This window comes from Manihot esculenta, chromosome 4, assembly GCF_001659605.2.
Source record: "Manihot esculenta cultivar AM560-2 chromosome 4, M.esculenta_v8, whole genome shotgun sequence".
NCBI classification, from domain to species: Eukaryota; Viridiplantae; Streptophyta; class Magnoliopsida; order Malpighiales; family Euphorbiaceae; genus Manihot; species Manihot esculenta.
The window spans coordinates 3,130,653-3,149,399 of NC_035164.2; the positions used below are offsets into that span (position 1 = coordinate 3,130,653).

General features: G+C 29.4%; 2 protein-coding genes across 6 annotated transcripts; both read right to left on the reverse strand.

Moving 5' to 3' along the window:
• Window positions 1-2,315: 2,315 nt before the first annotated feature.
• On the reverse strand, window positions 2,316-6,128 carry LOC110613700 (mitogen-activated protein kinase 3). 4 transcript variants are annotated; one of them, XM_021754938.2, is made up of 6 exons: window positions 5,892-6,114; window positions 5,668-5,797; window positions 4,498-4,635; window positions 4,080-4,412; window positions 3,385-3,568; window positions 2,316-2,907 (listed from the first exon to the last, which is right to left on the reverse strand). In XM_021754938.2, the coding sequence occupies exons 1-6, from the start codon at window positions 6,032-6,034 to the stop codon at window positions 2,738-2,740; spliced, it is 1,098 nt and encodes a 365-aa protein (XP_021610630.1). In that variant the 5' UTR covers window positions 6,035-6,114; the 3' UTR covers window positions 2,316-2,737. The 4 variants fall into 4 exon arrangements, 2 of the variants coding, with proteins under 2 accessions (XP_021610630.1, XP_043811764.1); XM_043955829.1 differs by lacking the exon at window positions 3,385-3,568 and having other exon boundaries at window positions 2,752-2,907; window positions 5,892-6,128; XR_006350422.1 differs by lacking the exon at window positions 3,385-3,568 and having other exon boundaries at window positions 2,771-2,907; window positions 3,856-4,412; window positions 5,892-6,127.
• Window positions 6,129-14,684: 8,556 nt separating this feature from the next.
• Window positions 14,685-17,385, reverse strand: LOC110613836 (L-ascorbate peroxidase, cytosolic). Of its 2 annotated transcripts, XM_021755182.2 has the most exons (10): window positions 17,238-17,385; window positions 16,879-17,013; window positions 16,615-16,789; window positions 16,451-16,516; window positions 15,750-15,798; window positions 15,566-15,651; window positions 15,378-15,457; window positions 15,167-15,269; window positions 15,018-15,076; window positions 14,685-14,933 (listed from the first exon to the last, which is right to left on the reverse strand). In XM_021755182.2, exons 2-10 carry the CDS (start codon window positions 16,995-16,997, stop codon window positions 14,918-14,920), a joined length of 753 nt encoding a protein of 250 aa, XP_021610874.1. In that variant the 5' UTR covers window positions 16,998-17,013; window positions 17,238-17,385; the 3' UTR covers window positions 14,685-14,917. The 2 variants fall into 2 exon arrangements, with proteins under 2 accessions (XP_021610874.1, XP_021610873.1); XM_021755181.2 differs by having other exon boundaries at window positions 15,018-15,269.
• Window positions 17,386-18,747: the final 1,362 nt, after the last annotated feature.

Below are 18,747 nucleotides of genomic sequence, written 5' to 3' on the forward strand. Positions count from 1 at the left end.
ATTTAAACATACACTTGTCCATCTCTAAATTTATTTTAAATTTTAGTTTTATATATATATATATATTTAATTATTGTAATTTTTTAAATTCAATAGTTAAATAAATTATAATTTGAGTTAATCTTAATTAATATAAGAATATAAGTATATATTTATCGTTAATTTATTTATAAGTTTATAAATATACTTGTTAAATATACTCATGAGTTAATTGTTAAATAAATCAGTGAATTAAACTATTAAATAAATTTATTAATTAAATTATTAGTTTAACGCATTATTTTAATATTTATGCTATTATATTTTTTAAAATATATTAATTTTATTTATAATTGTCTAACTAAAAGTGGTTGAAGAGTAAGGCTATAAAAAACCTTCAGCTTATATAAAAATATTAAATATTTACGTGTGAATTTATCCCTTTATTACACGCGTAAATTATAAATATATATATATATATATAATATCATTTGATTTTATTTATTTTATTTCAATCTATAATTTAACATAATATCATACCATCATATAAATACATAATATATGTAATATCATACCATCATATAAATGCCGGTAATTTTTTTGATACTCTTAAAAAAATATTAATATGATAAATAAAATATAATTATTAATTAAAAAATATTTAAAAAATAATGTGATTACATTTATTTTTATTTCATAATTTATAGTTAATTTTTATTAAATTAATATTTTATAATATAATTTTTATATCAATATTATTGTAGACGTTTAAAAATTATAATTATTTATTTCCAATGCAATATGACGACTATTATTTTAACACATATTAAAATATAAATTTTAAAATGAAAAAAAAAAATATTTTTATATTTTATCTAAATTATATATAATTTCAATATAAATATTTAATTTAACGATGATAATTGAGTTTGTATTAATCTTCAACCTTAGATTGAAAATATATTAAGATAATTACTTGATTTCAACTGTAAATCAGTGCCCCACCGCCTATTCGGTGGGTGTTGTATTTATTCACTTCTACGAAGATGAGATAGATGAATATGGCCATTCTGGTACCTATACTGGTTCATATTTCTTTAATGTTCGTAAAGCAGTCATTTCTCTTACAGGATATTAAGGTAGAATATAGACAGGGAGAATTATCATTTTTAAAAAATTTGTTATTTCGTTCAAATAATTTTTAAATAAAAATATAACTATTTAGTTATTTTATTAATATTTATGTTACTTAAAAAACTAAATAATTTATGATAATGAAATGTCAAAAAAAAATTATTGTAATTTGTTTAAAATGTTAGGCATTAAATTTAAATAGACGTTTACAATTGAATGCCCAATTGAATCTGTCAATATATAATAGAAAGATTAAATTATTGCATTCCAAATTAGCAAACGATGGCATTTATAAGTTTTACACTAGTTTAGTGATAAGTGCATTTAAGTAAATCTGAGAGATTTAAGATTATATATATATAATTACAGTTCTACGGTGATTAAAAAATCGAAACAATTTTAGGTATTTTAATTGTTGCATTTTTAAATTGTAATGATTAATTAGGAATAAAAATATCTTAATTATTTTTAGAATGAAATATCTTAATTATAATCACAGGATTTAGTGGAAATTTTTTCCTTAATTTTACCTTGCTGGATAAAAGAATAAGGGCTCATGCCATAATATTGCTGCTTTACCTTGGCTGCTAAAGCTTATTTTGCTCGTTTTAAGAAAAAGAATCTATAATATGAGTTTTGCTTTCAGTAATATTGGACTACAAGATACAGAATTTTCTTATGAAATAATTTACAAAAACTGTTAAATTAAATAGCAGATATGATTTGCTAGCTGTTTTATTGTAAATGGTTTTATTATTTTAATATTTTATATAGAGTTATTAACAAAAAAAAGTTTTCAATAAAATACTTGTCTAAATTTATCCATCGCGGACTACGACACAAATAAATAAATTTCATATGAAAAAAAAAATAGACCAACTTCAATATCTCTTGATCCAGGTGGACTGAGTCTATTAAGAATTTTCCTGGAATATAAATATAAAAATTGTAAACTTCTGAATCTTTTTGTCAACTAGATGTTTATATATATATATTCCCATATTTCCTTAACAATCATTTTATCTTGGTTTGAATGGCAGCAATTAATCATAAACATCTCTAATTTCTGAAATCCCAAATTGTAACAGTCGAAGGTATTTATCAGCTAATAACAACAAAACAACAGTTATTTGATACTTTTACCCTGTTAGATGTGAAACCTCCCTTACCTGCCTCAAGATTAATCCAAACAACATGATCACTGGGTGGAATTCAAGCAACAGTTTACATTTGTATTCAATCTATTGCACACAATAAGCATTAACTACATTGAGAATAGTTCAAATTTCAAAAAAAAAAATCACAAATCAGCAAATCTTACAAGAGGAAGTGAGAAAAATAAAAGAAATTCTTAGTCATATGAAGGCTGTAAGGTGACTAACCTCATAAAGATTGTAAGGTAGTGTACAGCTGATGGGTAGTGATGGGTGCAAAATCAGCACGCCCGTGACAAGGACAGAAGACTATCAAACAGAGGGATTTGACTTGTTTGATCAGTAACCCGCCTTGTGTTCAACATGATTTCTCTCTTAGGGTTGCATTGTTTCATCCACAGCTCTTTTCTATCAAACAACATTTGAACAATGAATGAATATTATACCAGGCAACATATCTACTTTCTCCATTATGCATACTCAGGATTGAGTGCTAAAGCCTCTCTGTAAATCATTTCCTTCATCTGTTCTTCTCCCAAGGGCTGTTGCTCAAAATCAAAAGTGAATGGAACTGGGCACACTGGTTCATCAGCTACATCATGTAACCTTGCCAGGTACGGATGCGCTAATGCTTCTTCAACTGCCACAGAAAAAGTTTTTGTTTAGAAAAGAGGCAATATTATGGACATTTTAGTTAAAAATATCAACTAGATTTTAGCTTTCAGTGATAGCAAGCATAATAAGTCTCTCCAGCTCAGCATAAACTTGTTCCGCAAGGGGGTTTGTGATTATCGAGTGCAAAGCATCCTTATTAGTTGAATACATATCAAACTGAGAACAATATCACAGACTATTCTTGTTTGGTTAAATGCCACTAGGTGGATTATAGTATTTACAAAAAAAATTTGTAGGTATTAAGAAGAATGAGAATATTACAGGCTTAAAATGCCCACAGGGGATTCTCAATAGGGTTTTTTTTATTATTTGTAAAGAATTGACGTGTTGCATACCTAAATTAATTAGCAACTAACAGCACAAATGGAGAAAATAATTAATATATACTGAGGTCTTACGTCCAAAGAATTTTCAAAAATGAGGGTATAGTATAAAAATTTACCAGAAATTCTTCTGGTGGGATCAAATGTTAACATTCTATCAATAAGATCAATGGCCAAAGGATTGACACGAGGAAAAACTTGGGCTAAAGGCTGACGAGGATATTGACTTAGTTGCCGGATGTATCTTCTAGCATCTTCACTCCTGACAAACCCAAGATCTGCTTCAGTTGGAGTGCCAAGGAGCTAGAGAGAGAGAAAAAAAAAATCCATAAGCATTCTTCTAAAAGTGCATTGCTCGGAAAATAAATTTAAAAATTGATTTTGCTAATTTGCCACTAATCTGAGTACTTTACAATATCTACAGTGGTATAAAGTTAAATAGAAGCCTAGAAGGTTGAGAGAGGAAGCAAAACCCACAACTTGAGCATCATTTTGTTCACTTATATTATCAAAATTCCAAAAGTCATGGCAAAATAAATAAAAGAAGAGGTACCATCAATGCAATATTTGTGTATACTTTCAATTCTTACCTTGGCTGAAATTGAAGCCTACACTTGTTCCGATGACAGCAGTAGAACTGTTGAGTTATCATGGTTTAACCTCTCCTTGATAAGGTTATAGTGTACTGGTGTTTCACATTAAAGAACCAACTATTCTTCTAAATTTAGATCCTAAATAGAGAGATATTCTGTGTACAAACTTGAACCACTTAAAACTTGAACGGCAAGTTTTGTTTAATTGAGTATCATCTTACCTCCGTCAATAGGCGCAACTGATGCACGTGATCGTTGCCTGGAAATAAAGGCCTTCTGTTCATAAGTTCCATAAAGATGCAACCCACAGACCACACATCTATTGCATCAGTGTAGTCCGTAGAGTTAAGCAAAAGCTCCGGTGCTCTATACCATCTGGTAACAACGTATTCTGTCATAAACTCATTCTCTGCCGTTGGCCGAGCTAAACCAAAATCACATATCTTTAAGTCGCAATTTGCATTTAACAGCAAATTACTGGGTTTTAGATCCCTATGAATAATATTAGCCGAGTGTATGTATTTCAGTCCTCGGAGAATCTGATACAGGAAGTACTGTAAAGCATACAAAACAAAAATCAATCTCAAAATTTAGCCTATTGAATTATTAAATGGTTGATGTCAAATTAAAAGTGCATACCTGACAATGCTCCTCTGATAAACCTTGGTTGGAGCGTATAATCTGATGAAGATCAGTATCCATGAGCTCCGTGGCAATGTAGACATCAGTGAATTCTCTTCGCAAAGGTGGAGGAATCACATCTCTGATAGCTACAACCTGTTTGACATGCAAAGGCTTCTTAGCTCCAAAGACAACACTAACAGAATACAGCTCAATTTCATTCCAGAACTTCGCCTGAAGATGATGTTAATAAACTATAAAGCAAATAAATTGACGCTCTAAGTAAAACAAACATCTCAATACCACAAAACCAAGCTTATACATAACATGCAGAATATACAGTCACATTTCTATAGCTATTATTACAGGATTGAACACTTTATCACCTGTTAACAGCTGCCATTATCAATAATTAACAATTTGACTTGCACAATATTTTATAGCATCAAACACTCCAAAACAGCACAACTATTTTCTTTCCCTTTAAAGAAATCAGGGAAGGAATAAGAAACAAAAATTTAAAATCCCTAACTGTCTTTGCGTACAATTTTACAATTAGTCAACGCTAAGGTAAATTCGCATAAATAATCAAATAAACAAGACATCAGCTGAATAAGAACTTGATATGAGTGAGAATATTACCTTCAACCTATTGTTTGTAGAACCACAGCCTTTTTATATCTATGCCTCGATTCAAGGCGCAAGTATAATGACCGCTAGACTATTGCCTAGCTAGGACTCTATGACAAGACGCAATTATGCTAATCAATGAAATGATAACAAAATTATTAGAAACAATAGTAATGGACATAACATTCCTTCATCACCTAAATTCCTACAGGCTCCATTTGGATAAATATGGATTCCAAAATGATGAGGTATTTGAATTTAACATCATGTTTTTTACTCGAAACACAAAAATCCAAAGTAACAATCATTTCAAATTCATGTACTGAAATTTGCAGCTGATCGTCATGCATTGGAACTTCTAAACGCGACTAATTTAGGAAGCAAAATTATCCAAATGATTAGATTATTTTCCCAACTAGAAGAAAATTTTGAAAAACATCAAAACAGAAGAAGTCCAAATAAGACATCCATCTGGTCAACGGCACTGACACATGAATTCAGCAAACTTATGCCACTAAAAGAAGAAGGAGGAGGAGAAGAAGAAGAAGTGATACTCACGTTCTCGTGATCAAAATGGCGAAGCAACTTAATCTCCCGAAGCGTTCGTTTGGCATCCATGTGATTGTCAAAAGCATTAGCTATCTTCTTTATTGCAACCATCTCATTCGTCTCCGAATTCAACACCGAGCTTCAAAAAATAGAACCACCAAATCTCTCAACAACAAATAAATCAATTAAACATAGATCACACTCGTCCATTCATTAATTTTTAAATTCCATACCAGACAATACCATAAGCGCCGCGGCCAATCGGCATGATAGGAGGCTGATACTTCGAGGTGATCTCGAAAAGATTTCCGAAAATGTCGTATTGGATAAATTGGCCGCCGTGAGTTGGAACCGCCGGAAATTCACCGTTAGCCATTTCCTCCACCTAAATATATATCTCTCTCTTTGTGTATATCTCTGCTCAGATTCCTCTGCAGTTTAGAGGAAACAGAAATATATACTAGTGAAGAGGGGACCTAGTTTTTTGACTTTATTAAATTTTTTTCTATTTTTTAATAATTAAAAATTTTTTTGAAGGATTATGACCTTATAGTCACTTGTTTGAGTTCGCGGCAGATGCGAGGAAGGGGAAAGGAAAACGCGCGAGAAACAAGACCGAGACGCGTCCTTGCAGAATTGACGGCCTAGATATCAGCCGCCTCTGATCGACGGTTAGTATTTGTTCATTTTTTTCAACGGCCTTCTTCCTGTTTCTTTTCCTTTATCATCTCTTACTGATTTATAAATAAATAAATAAACAAATACAGCAAGCAACATGTCTATTTAATTAAATTGTCCAGTTGGCCCATCTAAAGAAATTTGGAGAAGAATTTTGTCCTCAAGTATAGATATCAATTCCTCAAATAAAAAAATAATATATTTAATTAATGGCAATTATCAAAATATTTAAATGTGAATGAGGAATTTTACAATTTTGTTCATAAAAAATTTACTTAATTTTTGTAGTATATTTCATTTATTTATGCGTTAAGAATATTATTTTTTGAGTTACTCTTACCTACATTTACATATCATTTATAAAATATGGTAAATTTTATTTATAAAAAAATTTTATTTAAAAATAAATAGAGCCTAATAAAATATTTTCTTATATTTTATATAATTCAGTATTCAAAATGTATTAATTTAATTATTTTTAAATTATATTGAATAAATCTATTAAAAAGGTATAAAATTTTTAAAAAAATATTTATATTCGGTGTTTGAATTCAAGACGTATAGTTAAAAAAAGTTTTCATTATAATTCTATTTCAAACGATAACTATAAAAATATTTTTGTATGATTTGTTTGTATTGATATTTAAAATCCCAAAGACAGAATATGACATTAATATAGGAAGAAAGAAAAGGCATATTATGAATGGTAGAAGATGCAAGTGGTCATTTGTTTTAATGAGACATCTGTAATTTTGGACAAGAAATTAATGAATTGATAGAAACTCAATTATTGGATAAGACATCAAACAGTAGTATTAGGTTTTCCAAGCTATTTGGCAATCCAGATTTTTGTTTTACTTTCCCATTAAAAATACCTTTAGTTGTCCCATTTTGTTTAATTATTTTTTAATTTAACTTTTATTTTTTGTAGTAGTTAAATAAAGAGATTCATTTACTAAGTAAATAGATAAATAAATAAAGCATCTTTAATTTTCTTTATATTTGAAAAAAAAATTATAAAGAAAAAAGGTTAAATAAATTATTATAAAATTTTATATAATTTCATTTTTTTAAAATAACTTTATTTTATTATTAATGACCGTTGAATTTCTTTCACAACGATTTGGAGTCAGACCCATGACAATAATCTATTATCTGGAGGCCTTCAAGTCTCCCACATGAATCAGATTCAGTCCGCTCAGCTTTAAGACCAGACTCTAGTTATCCTTCTCAATCAGACCGATCCGGTCCATACGGCCCATCAAACAGATCCTATCTTCAAGACCAGCTCGGATTCAGGAAGGGAATCAACCCATTCGTTTTATGGGTCCATCTGCATGTACGTCTGGGAGAATCAGAAGCTCTTACGCACAGGATAGGAATCTAATATTCTCATACGCCCGAATCAGCATGGTAGAGACAGGTGGTCCAATAGTAAATAGTAAACAGATGAAAGGAAAAATACCCTCTAAATTAGAGATTTTTTTTTCCAAACTTACAAAACCCTTATAAAATCCTACTTTCTTAATCTCATATTATCCATTGTAATATTAAATAGTCTTATAATTTTGAATAATAATTATATTTATTTATAATTGATTATATACTCCAGTGTAAGATAAAGTCAAATTTGATGATGTAAATCATGAATTAAAAGCTCAACAACCTTCAGCACTTGACCGACTTAGTAAACGTTGTCTCTACGAGTCAACTATAGAAGCTCCAATAGGGATGTGTTGGCAGCAATTAAACATTATTATTATTATTTCTACTTTTATGATTTCCATACGAAACAAGTAAACATCAGCATAGGAAAAAAAAAAGTTTGAAATTTCCTACAGGGTGATTCTATGGACTTTCCATGAGAAATAAAATTGTCAAAGCCTAAAACACATTTCAAAAATTGGTAATGGAAAATAATAATAAATCATGGGTCTTTTCAATGTCGTGTTACATTTCAATTTGGACTGAATTAAATTGCGTGAGAGATGGATAATTTAGTCTTAATCCTTGAAAGCTAAAATAAAATAGAAAAGAAAATTTTAAAAATAAATAAATAAATTTTTACAATTTTATAATTTTATCCTTTTTTATCTTACAATTTTATCTGATAGCTTCGAAAATCATTCAACGTCCGCATAATACGGTAATTTTGAATGCTACATAATAATTAATATAAAATTATTAAATAATTTAAATTAATTATTTTAAATTAAATAAAAAATAAATTTAAAAGTTATTTCAAATCAGTTTGAGTCGAAATATTTTAATTGATATCAGAATCATTATCTTAAATCAGATAAATTATGTAGAGCGATGAAGTGGAGCCGTCCAATATATTAATGAACCATAATATTTAAGGGTTCGGTCCTGATTAATAATTGTATTTGATTCAGTTGTGACGAAAACAGCACAAATTTAACAAGAGAGATATAAAATAGTCCGACCTAAATTGACTCAAATAACTTTTAAATCTATTTTTCGTTTGATCCAAAATAATTAATCTAAATTATTTAATAATTTTATGCTACTTATTATATACAATTCAGAATTAACGTATTCCGCGAAATTAAACTTCAACCAAAATTGTTTTTGAAAATCAAAGTGTACAATTTTATCACAATTTTTTTTAAAAAAGATTTCAATTTTAGCTGATTAAATTTAAATTTTAATATTTTTTTTCTTCAAGATATATAAAATTCAACTCTTAATTAGTTCTTTTGTCAAAAATAAGAATATTGTAGGGTTTTTTTTTTTTGTCATCAAATTCATCATGATGACAACTTCCTATCATTTTCATTGTGGAATATAATAATAATATCTCATGCAAGTATGGTTGATTTAAAGAACTAATTGATATCCAAATTGGAAATAAAGTAGACTTTCTCTAGATCTCTTGCTTTACACTTGCTTTTAAATGGACACTCCATTATCTTATCAAATTTTATTTTATATTTAATACAATTATACTTTTACTTGGGATTTTATATAGTTTGACATTATATTTGTCTGCCTTTTTTTAATTTAAATACTTTTTTATTTTATTTATATAATTTTATTTTTTTAATTAATAAATTTACTATTTAATTTTTAAATTTTATTATTATTAACGAGTTAATTTTTAAATTTTTAAAAATTTATTAAAACGTTATTATTTTTCCTATTCATCAATAAAATAATCGTTTCATTATTTTTCTTTTCAATTAAAAATAACTAAAATAGTTAAAAAAAATTAAAATTTAATTTCATCCGCGATAAATTCTCTTATTTAATTTTTACATATTACCATTATTAATAAGTTAATTCTTATATTTTTAGAAATCTATTAAAATATTTTTATTTTATCAATAAAATAATTCTTTTTTCTCCTTAAAAAAATTAAAAAAAAAATTATAATTTTAATGATTACTAACGAATTTTAAAATTCATTGGTAATTTATAAATATACAAAATAAGTAGTGTTGAAATTTAGTAACGGCCTTAAAATTCGTTAGTAAATTTGTTGGTGATATGCTAACGGATTCTAATCTATTAGTAAATTTAAAAATGTATTTAAATTATTAACGGACTCTAAATCTATTAGTAATGTGTTCAAAAAATTAGTAACGAATTTAAAATTCATTAATAAATTTAATCATTTAATTAGTAAGTAAAAAATTTTAAATTTATTAATCCGTTGGTAAATTTAAAATTACATTTCACGTAAAATTTTCTTATTTTTTTAAAAAATTTTATTTTTTTTTAGTTATTAACCAATTTGAAATCCGTTAGTAATTTTTGGAGAAAAAAAAAACTCAATTTTATTTTTAAAATTTAATAATAAATTCAAACCCGTTAATAAATCCGTTAGTAATCCGTATTTATAAATATAATACTAACACTTCTCCTTTTATCAATCATTTATTTTATCATTTTTATTTTTTTCATTTTCTTTCTTTTTCTATTATTTTCTTTAATTTCACTTTCTTATCTCATTTGTTTTTCTCATTTTTTTTCTATTATTTTCCCTTCATCTCTTATCCTTTTTTATCTCATTCTCTTCCCTCTTCTATTATTTTCTTTATTTTCCTCAATAACTTTCCTTTCACTTTCTCCACTTTGTTTTCATTCTTTTCTTTCCTTTCTTCTCTTATTCTTCATTTTCTCTATAATTATCTCATTTTTTTCTTTCTCTTTCTCTTCTATTATTTTTTTTATTTTCCTCAATAACTTTCCTTTCACTTTCTCCACTTTGTTTTCATTCTTTTCTTTCCTTTCTTCTCTTATTCTTCATTTTCTCTATAATTATCTCATTTTTTTCTTCTCTTTTTTTTTTTCTTATTATTTTCATTTCATCTCTTATCCTTTTTTATCTCATTCTCTTCCCTCTTCTATTATTTTCTTTATTTTCCTCCATAATTTTCCTTTCACTTTCTTTATTTTCTTTTCTATTATTTTCTTCCCTTTCTTCTCTTATTCTTCATTTTCTCTATAATTATCATTCATATTATTTTCTTCTATCATTTTCTTTCTATCTATATTTTTTCTATTATTTTCTCTTTATTTATTTTCTTCTCTAATCGGTTTCTCTTTTTTTTCCTCATTTTTCTAATCATCTTTTTACTCTACTCTCATTCTTCCTTCTTTTCCATAATTTTTATTTTTCTATCATTTTTTCTCTTTTTTCTTTCTTTTTTTTTATCATTTTCTCACATTTACTTTTCTCTTATTTCCACTTTTTAGATATTTCTAATAAATATTAGACATAAATTAAAAATTTAGTAACAATAATAATATAATTTTAAATTAAAAATTTAGTAACAATAATAATATAATTTTAAATCTTATTGAATTAATAAAAAATAATATTAATAATAAAATTTATTATTTAGTCGAAATAATAATTATTTTAAAATTATTTAAATTTTCAATAAATTTACTAATGGATTTGAATCCGTTGATAATTTACTAACAGATTTACCAATGGATTTAAATATATTAGTAAATTATTTTTCTCTCTATGAATAATAACGAAAATTCCATTAGAAATAATAATGGAAATTTCATTAATAATACTAACGGGCTTGAAAATCATTGGTAAAAATTTATGAACGAGCTTTTTAAAAACGAATCGTAATCCATTGGTAATTCGTTTACCAACAGAAAAATCCGTTGGTAATTTAGAAGTTTTTTACAGTGACGGTTCTTCTTGACAATAAAAACAGAATCAAAACTAAATAATTAAATAAATTTAATTTAGTACAATTCAGTTTGGTTCTACGCTATCAATTTTTTTTTCAATTTCCATACAATTTGGTACGGATTCTTGACACCCAAAAATCATGTGCAGCCTTAATATTTAGTCACAAAGAATTTTATTTTTGTGAAGAGATACTCTCATCCCCTTTGCTTTTCTCTTAAAATATCAACAATTCTCTACATTTGGCATTGAATCTCTTCACTCACTCTAATAAAGATTTTCTTCCAGAGAAATTTTTAAATGAATCCGTTTCATCATAAATTTAAGAAATATGAATGTAAATCTCATGTGATTTTTTCATACAGAAATTTACATTAATATATTTTGAGTCTATGCCTATCTAGTTTAGATAAATTTTTTCCCACCCTTCTAAATTCAATTGTGTTGGAAGGGTTGCTAAAGGGTAGAAGCCTCATTTGGTTTGCATGAGAGTAGGACAGTCCCAAGGTACTTCACTTGCTGAGAGCTTTTATGTCGCTCCTCTCCATGGATCCCCCATCTCCATATCATCCCATTCCAGTTTCATCTACTGTTTTATTTATATCATATGAATGATATTCTACGATAAAAAAAAAAATTAAATTTAGTCTTGAATTATACAAGAGAAATTAAAAATATTAAATTTTATTTTTCACTCTAAATTTAATAGTTGGAGTCCTTACATGTTGCTTTTTACTGTTGGTTTTGCTGCAGGGTTATCTTGAGGGTTTGTTGATGTTGTTTGGTTTCGGATACCTTTGAAGACGCTCACGGGCTCACAGTGCCATTCTTGGCTTGGTTTTCCGGTCCTTTCGCCTTACAAGATTAAGATGGTTTGAGCTCTATTCGGTTGAGATTTTTCGGTTATTTTGCATCTCCTTCCTCTCGTCTGTGCTAAAGATGTGACCATAGTCGTTGTCTGTCTACAACCATTCCTTTTGTGTTTCAGACAAGCGTTTTCAGTTGTAAGGGTCTTGTGGCGGTGATACTTTCTTTCCTGGGTCCTTTTTGTTGCGGACCAGATTCCCTAGATTACCTATGGTTTCTCTTGCTTTTGGGGTTAAGCTTATACTGGAGCTTGAGGAGTTTTTCTTTTTTTTTGGGCTTTGACTCAGATTTTTTTTTTTTTTTTTTGACTTTATATTTTGCACCATATTGTAACCTGTCTTTTTTAATGATAATTTTATCTTTGGTAAAAATATATGTGTATTTTATGTTTATTCATCTCTGTTAATTAATTATTTGTAGGAAATGATTTAAATAAATTTTTATATAATTACAAATTAATTGTATTTTTTATAATAATTTTTTTTAGAATTAAAATAAATAATTCTTTCATCTTCAATATAAATTAAAAAAATAAATCATTACGATTTTTTCATTCCCAAAAATAGGTTAAGAGTAGTCAATAATAATAATAATAATAAGGAAAATTTATAATTTAGTCCCTAAATATTGTCATTATTAACAAATCAGTCCCTATATTTTTAAAAATTTATTAAAATGTTATTATATTTTCTTTCCGTTAACAAAATAGCCCTTTCGTCCTTTTTTTTTTCATTAAAATTAGATAAAAGATAAGAGAGAAAAAATTTTAAATTCAATTTTACTCTCAAATAAAATCTTTTATTTAGTCTTTAAATATATTGCTATTATTAACAAGTCAGTTTTTATATTTTTAAAAATTTATTAAAACGTTTTTATATTTTTTTATATTTATTAAAACGTCATTTTCATTTCTCATATCTATTAAAACGTTCTTATCGTTTCTTTCCATCAACGAAATATTTCCTTCTTGTCGTTTCTTTCCGTCAATAAAATTGTCCCTCCCTATATTCTTAGAAATATATTAAAACGTCCTTATCTTTTCTCATATCTATTAAAATGTCCTTATCGTTTCTTTTCGTCAACGAAATAATCCCTATCTTTTCTCACATCTATTAAAACGTCCTTATCATTTCTTTCCGTCAACAAAATAGTCATCCTCCTCCTCAAAAAAGAAGAAGAAGAACATGATGATGAAAGAGAAGAAAAAGAAGAAGGACTCCTCCTCCTCCTCCTCAAAAAAGAAGAAAAAAAGAAGAAGAAAAAGAAGAAGAAGAATGAGCAGAAGCAGAAGGAGGAAGAATCGATGAAGGAGAAAGAAGAGGATGAAGAGGAGGAAAAGAAACGGGGTAATTTGATATTTTACTATATTTTAAACGGCAAAAATAGACGGAAGGACTATTTCGTTGAATGAGAGAAAACATAAGAACGTTTTAATAGATTTTTAAAAATACAGAGATTGACATGTTAATAATAGCAATATTTATAAATTATATTATAAATCTCCTTAATAATAATAATAAAATCAACTTCTTCTTTTTTTCCTTTCTCTTCCTTTTCCAAAAATTGGGCTGAGGGGAATATTTTCATATAATGAAATTTAAGAACGTAAAATAACATTAAATGGCTAATTTTGTAACTAGAATTGAAATTGAAATTCACAGTAATGGAAGGATTTATCATAATTTTTAATAACAAAGCAATAACTAAATTATTTGACCTTATATTGAAAGAAAAACGTCATATAATTTTTTATTATATTATCTAAAAAATTAGTAAAAATAATTTAATAAACAATAAATAATCCAAAATAATGTAAAAACGAAAAAGAAAAGAAAATGATGGTCCAGCTAGAGCAGCCCGTCTAGCATTCTAACCAGCCTCACGCGGCGCCCCCTGATTTAAGGCAGAGCCACCCAAGTCTTCGCCAGAATTACAGGATTTACTCCTGACTTGGAACGGGGGAACCAGAAAATAGTCGCCGCCTTCGCCGGTGGAGTCCAACCTTTTGGGCCTTGGCTAGGTCCCATAATTTTACAGCTCACATTTGGATCATGAGCCCGCGTCGCTGAGCTTGGCGGCTAATTGCCGACGAGTTTTCAATGAAAAAAAAAAGTAAAATTTTATGAGACATTTTTCATCGTTTTTAGATTTTAATAATTTTTTATTATTTGAAAGAAAAAAATATTTAGATGTTTTCAAAAAAAGCCTTATTAACCCATTATTGAAAGTTTTTTAATCGTTAGAAAATTTAATTCACCAACCATGGAGATTTCAAAATGCAGAAGATCGGGCGAGGAGGATGGGAAACAGAATTACATGCACAGTTTTTAAAGAACTGCTGTTATTTTAATCATGAAGGAAAAGCATCAAAATTATACAACTTCCGACCATCATCACATTCAACAAAAGAAGCAACAACCATCTATTCCATCAACCAAACCAAGTGCCTAAAACCAAGTTTCTCAACTAATGGAAAACACTTAACAACTGAAAAAGGCACGCAGGAGGGTGTCTGTCAGCACCATCCTCTACAGCTTACGCCTCAGCAAATCTGCAAAACAGTACACATGATGAGCCCAGTGAAAAAGGAGTCCTAAAATTAACAGAACAATGCAGGATTGAGAATTGAAGTTACCCGAGCTCAGAGAGCTTCATATGGGACTCAGCATAATCAGCAAAGAATGCCTCTTCATCCTGCATTCGGAGATGGAGATAATTATCAGCACCCCAGCAATTATTACCAATTATCAAACATGAACTCGGTTGTAAAATAAGGATACACACAGCAGCATATTTTTCAACATATGGGCGGAAGACAGGATCCGTGACAAGAACACTGTCAGTCGGCAATTGTAGAAGATCTTCTGTCGGTTCGTCCAAGAGCACCCTAAACATATTTGAAATGCAGTGTCAGTTACATCAAATGTAAACAACAAAATTTGTCTAGCTACTGTTGGCAGAATAAGTATGCCAGCAAACAAGATAGACAACTCACTGGAAGAAGGAATTGTCAAAGATGAGAGGATTAGGAGTCCAGGGACCTTCAAAACCAGAGCGTTCCTTGTGGCACCTTCCCTACAATTGTCATCCCCATCAAGACAATTAGTAGGAATCAGTGAAAAACGTCAGAAATTTATTAATTATTAACAATAAGATCAGTTAAATTCAAAATTCAACACTAACCAAGGTGTGGCCACCAGAAAGGACAACAATATCCTTGTCGGTGAGACCCATGGTTTTCCCAAAGACCTCTCTCAAGTGATCAGCACCTGAAACAATGATTCTCAACTTAGGAACAAACCTCGTATACAAACAAAACGCAGACAAGCTTCTAAATTTCAATGATACAATTGTGGAAGAAGCTAACCTTTAGTAGCATTAGGGAGACGACCTTCTGGAGGCGGTTCAGGCTTGTCCTGAGACAGCAAGGGTCACCGTTAATACCGGCTGAAAAAGTAAAATCCACACACGTGCACGCCCCCCCCCCCCCCCGGGCGCCCACACACACTGAGGAATTTAAAGAACTCTACAGAAAATCAATACAGGATTTTTTTGGGGGTACTACAGAAATTCTTGAAGGGTGGGGGGACTGACATGGTTTGAACATATAACCTCGTGCACTGCCAAGCAGGCACCTATGCAGAAATTCAAGAAAAATGATAATCAAACACACAAGGGGCTTAGGATTACGATGTAAGTTTTAGTGTAGATTTTATTGAGAAAATGAGAGTACTTTCTTGTGGTTTTAGAGTTGTAATTATTTGTCCATTTAAATAAAGCAGTTTTCAGTACGTCAAAAAAGCCAAATCACAGGGATTATTTTACAGCTTTACATGTCTTATCTAGACAGGTGAGGTGGACCACTTAAATAATAGTGAAACTTTATATACTCTATACCACATGGTAGACCTAGTCGAAGCAAGTTTTTCTTTCTTTCTCGACATCATTATTCGGCAAAAATTATATTAAAGACAAAGGGGGCATAAATGGAAATCTATATTAATAAAAGGACACCCACTAGAGCAGTAGACTTTTTTTTTTCCTCAAAGACTAGAGCAGTAGACTGACCTCTCTTCCTGGGTGGAATGGGATATCAGGCCCACCAGTGATCTCAACGGCAACAACACCAGCGAGCTACACATATCGACATCAAATCAGAAATCAACAAAATGACCAGTAAATCAATTAGTGAGGAACCGATCGTAAATTCATATAGTTGTATCATGACATGCCTGATAGAAGTCGGCGTAGGAGAGGATAGGGAACTGCTCCTTGATGGGCTCAAGGAGTCTAACAGCAATATCTAACCCATTGTTAGCAGCATGACCCTGCTCCGCTGCGTGCCTCATGGTTCCAAAAGGACCTCCAGTGTTCGTCTTCACGTCGTAAGTTCCAGCTGAGTGCCATCTGCACACCACCGTAACATATTACCACAAAATATCTCGCATACAAAAATCATATGCCCGAAGAGAAATAGAAAGAAAGAAATAACATACGCGATACGGAGCATGAGAGGAGCGCAGCCTTTCTCAGCGATGAAACCTCTGAGCTTCCTCCTGGCCTTATCAATGGCTTTCTGGTACTCTTCACTAACTTTTGGGTAGTTCTTCGGCATTTTTCCTTCTGCGATTCTGCCAAAAGCAACACAAACACTTCAAGATCAGATCGCTAATCGGAAAACCAAAGAAAAACACCGATCTAAATATCAATCAAGCAAATGCTTTTCCGCATATCTGAAACAGATCTACCAAGCTATGCATCAAACCAGATACAGTATATGACCCCAAAAATCGAGGCATAGGCGATCAAAAGCTGAAAATTTCAAAGATAACAGAGAAAGAAGATTGAAATTGACCTGAGCTTTTAGAAACTGGAGCGAGAGAATTAGAACACTAGCGCGTGGCTGCCACGAGGTAAGCACAAGCTTATGAGATGAAAATGAAGGGTGGGGAGCCGGAACGATATATAGGGGATTTAGAGGATGAAAATGGCTATAGTACCTTTATCTTATGCCGTTGGATGTTAATTGATCGGGCGGCTGTAAACAGTTCTGAAAATGGACGGTTAAGATTAGATCAATGCGGATGGTAAGTTTTAAAACACGATTACTATTTCCATTTACACGTGTGAATGCATTTCTTAACGGAAGATTCCATGCTGAGCTATCATAACATCACCTAGGAAAGCACAGTATTTTCCCTCACCCTCCTGATCTGATTGATCCACGGAGGCAAACGGCATGCTCAAGGACCCCATTTTGATTATTTTAAACTAATCAACTGCCAATAGAAAACAACCACGTGGAATCGCAAACCTTGACTGACCGTTCTTTGGGATGATAAACTTGCAACTAGGCAACGCACTCATCCCCGAGTTTGTGCCACATACATACACGCCCAATTGATTAAAAAAAGAAGGTTGTTAATAAAATAATTAATTTTTCTCTTTTTTTTTTTGTTTTTATTAAAAAATTGACATATATTACCAATTATTAACATACCATGGAATCATATCACATGCTTATGTTTATGGAAAAATTTTATACTTATTTTAATTGAATTTATTAATATTAATTTTTTAAAAAATCTTGAAAAATTATTATACTTTTAATTTATTTTAATCATAAAAAATAATGGCCATGTTATTTTAAAATATATTTACTTATTTTTATTTAATAAATATTTTCAATAAAATAGATAGATACATGAAGACCTTCAAGCTTGGAGAAAAAACAAAAGGGCATTATCAAACTAGAAATTAAAGGGATGAATTTAAACAGAATATTTTGCAGAATTTTTGAATTCAAATGGCAAAGACAATAAATTCTAAGCTAAGAAACTAAAAAAATTGTCCATAAAGGCCCCCACATGATTAGGAATGCTCGCTCTAAATTAGTTTTCCAAGAATGAAAATATTGAAAAAGCCAAGCAATTATTGCCATAAAGCACAAAAATCCAAAAGTAAAAATAAATATGGAGGGAAATAGGGATTGAATTCGCTTATAAATATGGAGGGAAATAGGGATTGAATTGGCTTATTTGAATTTGAGGCTTGAGTCTGTATGAATCGAACCGTTTGAATCTATTAGTGAATTTACCATAAATTTTTTTTTTTAAAATGGATATTGGAGAATTGAATTATTAGAATATGAGATATCTCAGATTTATTCAAATACACTTATCATCGAATTAAATCTATGATTGCTTACAATAAATTATTTTAAAACTACATAATATTAAAATCGTTTTATATATACCTAATCAATGAATGGATTTTAATAATCTGTATAAATCTCTAAAATTTCAGTTGGAATTTCATTTTAATCTAATCTAGTTTGATTTTAATTAACCATAACAGAACCGATT

Coding starts and splice junctions, on each gene's coding strand:
- LOC110613700 (XM_021754938.2), bottom strand. CDS start 6,034: ATGGCTAACGGTGAATTTCCGGCGGTTCCAACTCACGGCGGCCAATTT. Junction 3,569..4,079: donor AGTTGCGCCTATTGACGGAG/GTAAGATGATAC, acceptor CTCTCTCTCTAG/CTCCTTGGCACTCCAACTGA. Junction 2,908..3,384: donor TCCCACCAGAAGAATTTCTG/GTAAATTTTTAT, acceptor TTTCTGTGGCAG/TTGAAGAAGCATTAGCGCAT.
- LOC110613836 (XM_021755181.2), bottom strand. CDS start 16,997: ATGCCGAAGAACTACCCAAAAGTTAGTGAAGAGTACCAGAAAGCCATT. Junction 16,517..16,614: donor CCTACGCCGACTTCTATCAG/GCATGTCATGAT, acceptor CGATATGTGTAG/CTCGCTGGTGTTGTTGCCGT. Junction 15,458..15,565: donor TTTCTGGTGGCCACACCTTG/GTTAGTGTTGAA, acceptor TGACAATTGTAG/GGAAGGTGCCACAAGGAACG.